This window comes from Ictidomys tridecemlineatus, chromosome 8 (assembly GCF_052094955.1).
Source record: "Ictidomys tridecemlineatus isolate mIctTri1 chromosome 8, mIctTri1.hap1, whole genome shotgun sequence".
Lineage (NCBI taxonomy): Eukaryota > Metazoa > Chordata > Mammalia > Rodentia > Sciuridae > Ictidomys > Ictidomys tridecemlineatus.
The window spans coordinates 45,102,828-45,114,083 of NC_135484.1; the positions used below are offsets into that span (position 1 = coordinate 45,102,828).

Genomic DNA, 11,256 nt, shown 5'->3' on the forward strand with positions numbered 1-11,256 from the left:
TCATAAAGTCTTTAGATCATTGCCTGGCCCATGATAAATAATTAACATTAGTTATTATTATTATCAGATCTGGAGAGCTTAATCATATAGGACCTTTCATCTGAGCAAAACCAACAATATTCTTTTAATGATCATATTTACTTCACAGGTTCCCCAAAAATAAAAAAAGAAGATGGGTAACTCTGCCAAATTCATGCTTTGAGTAAGGTCCTTTAACTGCTTCCAACTCTTTGAGATTATGATCCAAGATAAATGATATTTGCCTCTCACATTACAATGAAGGTCAAGATTTGGTACTGAGGACTGAACCCAGGGGTACTCTACTACTGAGCTATATCCCCAGTCCTTTTTTATTTTTTACTTTAAGATGGGATCTCACTAAATTGCCCAGGCTGGCCTTGAACTTGCCATCCTCCCACTTTAGCTTCCTAAGTAGCTGGGTTTACAGGTGTGCACCACCATGCCTGGCTTCTCCTGGGCCCTTTAGTAAAAGAACACAAATAACTTTAGCATCAATAGGGGGGAAAAGACATGAATCTATCTATCTGTCTGTCTGTCTGTCTTTTCCCCTAGCAAGAGCTTTGGTCACTTAGCTTACTTTGTTAAAATATAAAATAACCAATATTTGAAAAACACTTTCAACTGATGACACCACTGTTGTAGAGGATAGAATTTAGACAGTAACAGCAATTCCCTTCTGGAAAATAAAATATCTATATCTGACTGAATGGTCTACTTATAGTGCTCTGTGTACAGCCTCTGCATCTAACTTCCCGAATACTAACAGGATAAGTCCTGTGCTTCCACAGACCATGATTTCCTCACCTGTAAAACAGAGGTGGGAAAGATACCTAACTGCCAATTTCTGATTTGCTGTGAAGTGGAAAGGGATTAACAGATTTCAGAATATAGCAAACACTTTCAAAAATGTGGTGTGTGTGTGTGTGTGTGCTCATGATATTGCTGACATTAGATTATACTACTATAAATTATTTTATTCTAAAGGAAAACTAAGATTTATTTTTATGAAACAAGACAGTGAACTTGTAGTAAATAGACATCTTTAATGTTTGTTTCTTCTTCCTTATCTCCTTCACCTTTACCCACACACAGACCCTTTCCCCTGTTCCAATACAAAAGTGACCAATCACAACCTTGGAGACTGAGAAAAATATTCTAGATGTTGTTTACTCCATAGATGTTTTTTTTTCCCCCTAGTGGTGGGTGATTTCTTGTTCCTTTCCATGGAGACAGTTGGAATCTTTTATTGCATCTTTCATCTGGAGGACAAAGGGAGGGACAGGATTTGTGGGAGAGAAGGCAGAGCAGGGTTCTTCTTTCATTGTAAAATGTTCCTTGTAAAAAAGATGATATATACATATATATATATAATATATCCAGTGCAATTGTTCTGCCAAACACTGGGAAGTGCCACCTTGGTCGATGTATTTCTGGAGTTTTAAACAGTTGTCCTACAACAGCTGCATTTTAGTAAGACTTGGGCAGGTGGCTCCAGATCAGCCACTTGCCACTCACATTCAGACTGAGGCTTCCATGTTCACAGTCCAAAGGAAAAAGTGTCTTTCTGTCTGGAGTGGGTGTTGTGGGAAGGAGATGGGCAGGAAAGAAGCTGGAGGCTGAGTCTTGAAGAAGGAAGAATTGGCTTCTTTTTACTTCTCTACTACAGTCTTTGTTGCAGATTTTAATGACATTTTTAAACCTGAGGATGTTGACATCAGTAGTGTATTGATCACACTGCCTAATGAAATAATTCACAACAGCATAAAAAATATTTTTCCCATTCCATGAAAGCTTATGGTGTCATATCACCTGACTAAACAATCTCACCAGATATTTCCAGTGATTTGGCCAAAATCATTGAAAATAATTCAGAGTCTCTGGATCTGCTCTTTTGGAAGAGATTAACTTTAGATGAGATTTCTATAAATGTGCCTTTTAATTTTCTCAATACATGGAGAAGTTTGAAGTCTCTGCCTTCCCCCATGTCCTCATCCACGAAGTGAGAGGCACAGATGCTGAGCCTCCATGGCTGGTCAGAAAGGAAAGGGAGGGGAAACCCTGGGTCAGCAGATCAGCTCAGAAGGGATGCACCACAGAGGGAATAACGAGGAGCTGCAAACCAAGATCAGAAGCTGTTACAAACCCACTCCATTTCAGCTCTGAGTCATCAATTGCACTATGCAGAGACCTACAGGGAAGAAGTTGGGCTCTAAAACCAGTACAGATCCTTGCTTTTGTCCTGAGGCTGTAAACCTGAAAACAGAGAAGATAAAAGAGAGAAAGAGAAGGTGGGGAAGAGAGAGGGAGGAAAAGAAAAAAGGAAGGTGGGAATGGGGGGGGGAAGGAGAAGGAGGGAGAGAGAGAGAGGGAGGGAGGGAGAGAGAGAAAGAAAGGAAAAACAAAAAGAGAGGGAGAGAGAAGGAAGGGGGAGGGAAGGCACAAGATATTTAAGAAAAGAGAAAAACAAAACACCACTGTTTTATTGTGAAAGTCACAGACTTCATCTAAAGGGGGAAAGGGTAAATGGTGAATGAAAGTAAAATCAAAGCAAACAGAAAAGTAAATCTTCACCTGAGTGGAGAAGACTACAAGCTAGTTGTTTCACTTTTAATATAACATTTTTTTCCATTTGTTCTAAAAATAAAAAAAGCAAAAAAAAAATCCTCATTTATACCTTTCAAATTAAGTCAGAGATTTAGCATCTCAGCATTATCGTTAAAATCACAGTCTGTAAGTTTTACATTTTAAGATTCCTATTTAATTTGGCAATTAAGCTGATCTAAGAATCACATGACTGTCACTAGGAGAGCCCCAAGCAAGTCATACAGTATTTTAAACTACACTCTCAGCAGGTACTCTAGATCAGCGCTGTCCAATAGGAATACAGTGGGAGCCAGAGGCATAATCCTAAATTTTCTAGCAGCCACATTTTTAAAAAAAAGTAAAAAAGAAACAAGTAAGAATTTTAATAGTATGTTTTATTTAACCCAATATATTTAATATGCAACGTTTTGAACATATTTGAACATGCAAAATCAATATAAAAATATTAACGAGGTGAATTTTACATTATTTTTTAGCACAATGTTTTTGAAACCCCAGTGTGTATTATGTACTGACAGCACATCTTAATTTGCCCTAGTCACACATACTAAGTGCTCAGTAGTCACACTGTGGCTAGTGGCTACAATTCTGAACAGCGCAGAGCTAGAACCTTTGCACCAGATTTTATTTAAAAAGAAAAGAGGGGAGGGAGTCTTCTGTAATATTTTATAGCCAGGTTAGGGCAGGATCCTATTTTCTAACCCAGCCCACATCGATGGCACAGGGTTCTGTATCAGCCCAAACACAATCCATGCAGATTCTGACCACAGAGTCCCGGAGTCTCCCAAGACTAAAGGGGTCTAAGGCTTAGCCCAGGGTCGGGTACAGCGCTGGAGGGGCTCCGGAGAGGCTACACTCCCTCCTCCGCTTACCTGAGTCCACGCTGAGGCCCAGGCTCTGGGTCACATCCCCCGAAGGGCTCACGAAGGGCCCCCCGGGCGCGGTCCACGCGCCTCCGGCTGGCTCGCCCTTTGCGGAGAGCTCACAAGGTGGGCTGCCGGGTGCGGGTGCCGGAGCTGTTGCAAGACGAGCCGGGCGCCCGGAGGAGGCGGGCATCAGCAAAGGACCATAGCGAGGGTCGAAGTGCGGCGCGTAGACTTCATGCACAGTGGCGGGTCGCGGGTAGGCAGCGGCCTGGGCGCCAAGGGCGCCGCCCAGCGCATACGGGTGGTGGGGATGTGCGTGGTGCGGGTGCGCGTGGTGCCATGCCTCGGCTGCGCCCTGGTGCAGGTGGCTGTGCAGCGCCGCGGGAGAGTAGGGGTCTGCGGTGGCGAAGGGTAGCTCAGAGTGAGCCGCGGCCAGAGGACTGCCCAGAGGTGCGGGTACTGGTGCCTGGTACGCGCTGTTCCAGAAGGAGGCGGGAAAGCTGCGCTGGTTCATCGGGAAGGAGCTGTCTGCTGGCGGGGGAGGCGGAAAGGAGGAAACACAGGACCAGGTCACTGCCGCTCTACGGGAACGCTAACCCACACTGCCTTTTGAACTGAACAGCCCGGCTGGGTAAGGGCGGGAAAGCTGCAGCTGGGTGTGTGTGAGAGGTGGACCGGTAGCATCTGTCTCCGAGCTGCACCTTTACAAGGACGCAGCCGGTAAAAAGGAGGTCCCGGCACCCAGAAATCACCACAGCTGCTGGATTCCTTCGATTTTGCAGAAGCCTTAATGCAGAAACCGGACAGTGGAAGAGAGGAAGAACGGAGAGGTCCCTTCTGCCTGCACAAGTTTTGGGGAACAGGAAGCTTTACCCCACTTCCCCGCCCGAGCTGCCTGGGCAGCCTCAGGGCAGACGCGACTTTCCTTTCTCTGTCCTCAGGCTCTCCTCAAGCTACGACCCGTCCTCCAGTTGGCCGCCTAGCGATCTCACTACCTCCTCTCGCCTTTCAGTCTTTCTTATTCCAGAAATTGTGCCCCTCCAAGGTCTCTGATAGACTCGCAGTTCATCAACATATTTCGAAGTCTTGCTATTATTAGTTTTCTTTTTAGAAACCTTATTTCAAATATTTTTTTCACCAAAAACTCAAGCAAAAGGGTAAAACAGATATATTAAAGGAGCTGTTGTATTATTTGCAAAGAGGGACATTAAGGGACAGGTTTTTAAATCCTAAATCTCAATAAACAAATTGTCTGCATCAAAATAAGGACGTCAGGAATAATAATAACAACAATAATAGTAATAGTCATTTTATCTGTTAATCCCTAATGCATGGTAGCATTTTAAGGGAACAGCGATTAAATTAATTTTTTTTTTTTTTTTTGCTTTTAGTAGGAAAGGAAAGACATACATTTAATTCAAAGCCCCATCCTCTGGGGGAAGCCATCTGTACTAAATACAAGAGAATTTCAAATTACTTGAAATGTATGCTAAATGGCAAACAGTCTTCCCCTTAAAATATTCAGGTAATTGGAGAATAATAATAATAATAATAATAAAGTCCTGTATTTAAACTATTTTGGGGGGTCTTGTCTAAGGACAAGATTTATGCAAACTGCTAGACTCTTAGGGAAAAAACGGTGGGTGGGTGGGGAAAGGGAGCATCCTCATCTCCTCCAAAATGACAATTATTTTTAAACAATAAAGTCCTCATTTCTCAACTTGGTACACATCAAAAACTAAGCTCAGTGAGCAAGTTTATTAAATGTTTTCTCCTACCTTTGTCTTATTGTGAATAAAAGGAAGCTGAAATTTCAGAATAGAAGAGAGATTTGGTTGACTTAAGTAATCATTGTCTCAGACTAAAGTGGTGCTTTATGGGGAGGGAAGAAAAATCTTTAAGAGGAGATGTGTTGGGAAAACCACTACATTTGCTATTGAAAAGACATTTTCTGCTTAAAGATTTCCTAAGTAATGGAAACATGGCAAAAGGCATAGGTTGGTTTTAGGGCATGTTCTCCAGCAGATGTTGCTTGCAGAAGGAGTCCAGGACTTCTGGGCAAATTTTCTTTTTTTTTTTTGAAAAAAAATTGAAATTGGAAAAATGCCCATTAAGTTGTTGGTAAAGTTCCTGTGCCACTGAGTTTGGGAGGGTGTTGGAAAACTCAAATTTACATACATTCTAATGTTCCAGTCTTAAAGCCTTCTCTGATGATGGTTAGGATGGCAAGTGTTATTCTAATTTTAGAGACTATTAAATAGTGACCTCCAAAAGGTTAAGAGACTTGCCCAAGGTCATAATGCTAGGAAGTGGTAGAGCCAACACATGAATCCAGACCTTTGAATTCCAAGGCTTGTGTTTATTTCCAGGTCATTGCTCTGCTCTGCTTCTTTAAGAAGAAATATTATACCCAAGCCCTTTCTCCTCATCATTGTTCTTACTACTCTCCTCAAATGCCCTCTTTGCCACTTCTTTGACATCTAGTGTTCTTTCAGCTGCAAATCTTGGGCTCCTGTAGGTGAACCTCAAGTTGAGAGAGCCTTCCATCTATTCTTCCCAGTAGGACCCCCAAACTCACCTCTCCAGGGACCAGAGCTCCTTGGTGCTTTGCTGCTGGTACAGCTCGGGGAGTAGCTGCTAGGCTGGCTCAGGGCCCTACTGAAATGTTCATCCACCACGGAGCTGATGTCCCCCTGGAAATAGGTGAAGAGGACGCAGCGGGAGTTGATGTACTCTGCCTCTGGTGGGCGCTCTTTCTCTGGGCTGCCTTCCTCCTCTTTTATGCTGGCTGGGGTTTGGCTAGAAAATGAGGAGCTGCCACTGCCACTGCTGCTGGGGCTGGCGTTGCACTCTTGGGCTTCCTGCATTTTGGAGTAATAGGCTAGCTTCTGGAGAGAGGGAGAGAGAGAGAGAGAGAGAGAGAGAGAGAGAGAGAGAGAGAGAGAGAGAGAGAGAGAGAGAGAATGAATATGAATATGAATGAATGTCAGTTTCAAAACAGATGGTAAATTGGGTTCAGACTGAACTCCCTCATCCAAATCCCTAAGGTATCCATGGGAAAAGTGGCATCTGTGTGTGTGTTTGCCTTGTGCCCTTCACATAAAACCTGCAATAGGACAAGGTCAGCAGGACTTGCAACCTGCACCCTAGCAAGGGTGGGCTTCTTTAGAGGAAGGCTGTCTTCCTTGGTACCTCTGCCTCCTTGAGTTACTACTGGGTTGCAAGGAAATCTCTAATATGTGAGGATGATAGTTCCAGAAAGTGCTCAAAAAGTCAGGTTATGAGCTGAGTTTGACCTCAGAGCCCCAAACACACATTTTAAAAATCAGCCTCCAAGGATAAAGAGTACTTAAATCCAGGTAGGGCCTGACTGTTGCCTGCTTGAGAATCCAAAATAGAAGCACAAGATATAAATTAAAATTAAACATCCTCATACTTTAAAAATTTTTTTTTTTGGAAAAAAAAAACCCAAAATACAAAATACACTACCCACAACCGGGAATGTGAAAGAAGAACTGCCAGGAAGTGAGAAAGAGTTTAAGTTAGTAACAAATGGGGTAAATGTGAGATGAAATTGTGATTGGGGAAATATATGGATCATTTTAATAAATGCAAGTTGATATGTGTTTAGTTACCCATAAATTATCAATTTAAAAGTCTATTTCCATTTTTAAACAGATCTTTTAAGTGAAGAAAAAGCAGTGCTCTATGAATATTTCCACCCTTAGTATTTCATGAAAAGGAGCAATAAGAAGAAGGTTAACATCATGATTTGAGGTTGGGTAAATCATGAGGTCTGACAGTGAGTTTATAAAACCAAGTGCAGCTGCTGAGAACATTTTCTTAGAAATGAGCAATGGCCTGAATATAGTGTTAAAGCATTCTGCAGGCAGAGATGGCCTTGGGGCGCGGGGTGTTAAGCCATAGGAAAAATGAACAGAGATCTTAGTGCAATAGATTGGTTCAGGGTCCAGGAGGAGAAAGGGCCAGACAGAAAACCAACCTACCTCTCTCCACCTTACAATAGTTCTGTCCTGAGAACGAGTGCATCTCAGAGGTTGAAGCAAAAAACAAATTTCAGTTATTTAGCAATGTTGCCACTTCCTAAAGGCCATTTTTCCACCTGGCTTTCAGTGACGTTTTGAGGATTCCTAAAGTTAGCATTGCAACTACAAACTCCAGATTGGAAATTTGAAAGAGGGAAGGATGCGGGAAGAAAACTAGGAACAAAACCTACCCAATTTATCATTCATTAGTCCATTTCAAAGTAGACATTCTGAACTCAAAACTGATGAAAACGGTGACTGGATCATTATAGTGTATTTCCCAAAGTGGAAGCCCAGGAACACAATTTCCAACCTGGTTTGGGCCCCAGGTGTGTGCTTTTGTTCTTTTCTCACAGTATCCTAGGTTTCTGCTAGATCAGCTGAGGAGATGAAGGAATCATTGACTAGATACAGCCCAAGGAAAAGAAAAATTGGTGGAATTAAATGAAACTTGAAGAGTTTGCAGGACCGGGGTTAAGTGGTCTTTTAAGTGAGTTTGTTGAAGCCTAGACTGCCTGATTCAGCTACCCAGACTTAAGAAATGGGAAGTATTATCTATGAAGCTCGATCAGTCACGCGCACCCTAATGATATTCTCTAGAACCTAGCAAAGCGAAGATTAGGAAACCAACGCCTTCTTTGCGGTTCTGGAATTAATTGGCCCAACTGTCTGAGAATTAAACTGGAAGAAATTATTCCTGAGATAAGTAAGCTTACATAGAAAATAATGCAAGGGGTCTTTGCATCTCAGACCTAAAGACAGAGACTGGTCTTTGCTTTTGATTTTGTTGCCATTCTCACCTTCAGGACCAAAGTTTGGTGTTCCCCGCTTAAGCTCTGCCTGAAGCCCCCCCCCCCCCCCCCCCCCCGCACTGCACTAAGAGTCCTAAGTCCGACAGACTAAGAAAATCTAGCCCGGGATCCTCCTCTCATTATTCACAGGAAGACTCGGGTGCACACAAGCAAGGCTTAGCTGTCTTCCCAAGAGAGCGAACGGGCGAGCTAAAGGGGTTAGCTAAGTGAACAGCCAACTGGGTGGCAGCGCGGGCAGTCCCCACATCCCGGCGGCGCCAGGGGCTAGCCTGAAACCCTGGACACCCGGAACACTTCGGACCTTGGGGAACCAGCGGTATTCGGAAGATCGGAGGAGGGGAGTCATCAATTTTCCAAGTTTGAGTCCAGACCTTAAGGAGAAACGTACCTGGTGATAGGGGGTGTAGGCGGCTGCGAAGTAAGGCTGCGGAGGACCATAGACTTGGTACATAACATCCAGACAGCTCATGGCTCCCCGCCGCGGAGACGGTTAAATGATTTTTCATGAACTCTGGTTCGGCGGAGCTCAAGGATGCTGCATGGGCGGCGCTTGGGCCTGAGCTCCGGAGTCATCGGCGGCGGAGCGAGGGCCGGCTCGCTCAGCGACTCGGGATCCAGCTGGCTCGCTCCCCTCCCACTCCTGCAATTTTAGCCGGGGCTGCGCTCCCGGACAGAGCGCCTGGGCTCCCGCTAGTGGGCATTTAAACCCCACGTCCCGCGGACGTGCTGACGCCACACCCCGGTCTCGGAGGGGGAGGGATGGTGGGGGGCGGGGACCTGGGGCCCAATGGATAACAAGGGCAATCAGCCTAAGGGGCCACCGGCGTGTTTCTCAGAACTCCTTGCAGCAAGCGTGAGGCCAAGGGTGCCAGAGACTGCGAGATCCCGAACTTGGGGCCCGAAGCTTTGCACCGCTAGTAGGGCTTTCCTAGCCTAAAAGGAGTTGGGTGGGTGGGGGAAGGGGAGGAAACGAGTGGGGTGAGAGGGTGACAGGGACTACCGGAGAGAGAAAGAAAGAGAAAGAATATGAATCGCGCTCCTACAGAGAAAGAGTAATTGAGACTCTTACATTCAAAGAGAACGAAAGTCCGGGAAAATTCTGGTGGGAGAGGCTGATCCTCACATTGGAGGACTGAGTGTGTGGGTGGGGGAGTGGCAAGGTGCAGCAGATTCTCTGCTCCAGGCTCCGGGTGATGTGTGTTTCCCTGGAATTCCTAGGGGATCTGGGTCTTCGCAAACGGAATATTGAACAAGTCCAGGGACTCCTCCCGGACACAGAGGAGTTCCCACTTCGGGGAAGTGGTAGTGGCTGACTCCAGTTACCGCTTCATCTGCTCCACCTTCTTTGCGCCTCCTCCAACCCGCTCCTCCGAACTGAACTCCCCAGTTGCACTTTCTAGGGTTGCTCCCTTCTGTCCCTCTAAAGTTGAATCCCCCACTTTCCCTTTCCCTAACCCGCTAGTTCCGCATAGATCACGCATGATCTCTGGCTGCACCTGGTTCGAGAAGCTTTCGAGGAGTCTCTTAGGGGACCTTATTCAGCCTCCGAACACCTGGCTTTGCAGGCGGTGACCTCCTCAACCCGCGTCTTTTAACATCTACATAATTTTTTGGGGGGGACATGGACCCGTTGAATTTAAGGGGTATCCTAGAAACTGCAGACACTCCAGAAAGGACTTCTGCTGCTTCTTCGACTGGTATTGACAAAAGCTGCGATGTTGTTTCATTTTAGAGAGGTGAAAGTATGCACTACCAATTGTTAAGCCTTCCCCGGGCGGTTGTGTCTTTGGCCAGGAGAACTCAGCAGACTCGGACCTCCTACCTGCAAATATCTCCACCTCCCCAACTATCCTCTTTGCAGCCTCCTGGGGAAGAGAATGTAAAAGTGGAATTTCTGTCTGAAGAGTTTAGGAATGAATTGAGACTTGGCTGTTTCCGTGGTAAGGTGGCGGGAAAAAGGTTACTGGAATGTGGCGGGCCAGATTTAGGTTGTGGCACAGAGTTGGGAATATTGAGAGCCCAACCCCAATAAAGAAGCAGTAAGGATAGACCAAAGAGAACCGCATTATTTACTCCTCTGTCTAAATTCAACAAAAAGTCTCCCAGATTCTCAGCTGTAAACAAGCAAACAAATACATTCTTGAAGAAACTTGTGTTTAAAAAGTGAATATTTTATTTCCATTTTTAAAAATCAAATCATTTTATTGTGTGGCTTGGAGGAAAGGACTGAAAAAGCTCTGAGGAAGACAAGGAGTTCTGACGTCCTCAGCTGAGTCTCGGGGTCGCTGAAAGTAGAAAGTGAATATTTTAAGTCAAATCTTTCCAGATGGAATTTTTGGTTTGCCTTATTTATAAGTGAACAATGACTCCATGTCTACAATTGGTTTCTTAGATGGTGAGCGTCCTGAGCGATTGGAGTTTAATTAACTACAATATAATTTATTTTTAATGAAAATTAAAACTTGAAGACAATGCCCTAGTGCAGTTTTACCCAAACCTCTTTTTTAGTTGCTGGGCTGACGGGTGGTTGAGCTTCCCCACCCCTACGATTTCGGTCAGTCTAGGTGCGCAGGTGGCACAGAACTTCCCTTCCACCTCAACCCTTCACGCCAGTGCCTGGAGAAGCAAAACCGTCAATCTGTGTCAAAAGCTAACCATTGACAGAAGGGCCACTGTACACCCCTCTGGATGAGAGAGGTAGAGAGTGCGGGCCCTTGTCTTGCTCCACACAGCTTTGCACTCTTGCTGCCCAGGCAGGGACCGCTCTGTCCAGTCCCGGCCCTGGTTTGGTCTCGGGTTGGGTGCCTTAAGATGGATCTAAGGACACCTCAGAAGCCCAGGTGCCATGCAGTCACTGAGCCCACTAGCAACGACCAGTCTGGGAGACTCCCGCGAGTGTCGCACTGC

General features: G+C 45.1%; 1 protein-coding gene across 2 annotated transcripts; it reads right to left on the minus strand.

Moving 5' to 3' along the window:
- Window positions 1-1,027: 1,027 nt before the first annotated feature.
- On the minus strand, window positions 1,028-9,012 carry Vgll2 (vestigial like family member 2). 2 transcript variants are annotated; one of them, XM_005336085.5, is made up of 4 exons: window positions 8,738-9,012; window positions 6,070-6,379; window positions 3,498-4,019; window positions 1,028-2,133 (listed from the first exon to the last, which is right to left on the minus strand). In XM_005336085.5, the coding sequence occupies exons 1-4, from the start codon at window positions 8,816-8,818 to the stop codon at window positions 2,093-2,095; spliced, it is 954 nt and encodes a 317-aa protein (XP_005336142.2). In that variant the 5' UTR covers window positions 8,819-9,012; the 3' UTR covers window positions 1,028-2,092. The 2 variants fall into 2 exon arrangements, with proteins under 2 accessions (XP_005336142.2, XP_005336141.2); XM_005336084.5 differs by lacking the exon at window positions 1,028-2,133 and having other exon boundaries at window positions 2,758-4,019.
- Window positions 9,013-11,256: the final 2,244 nt, after the last annotated feature.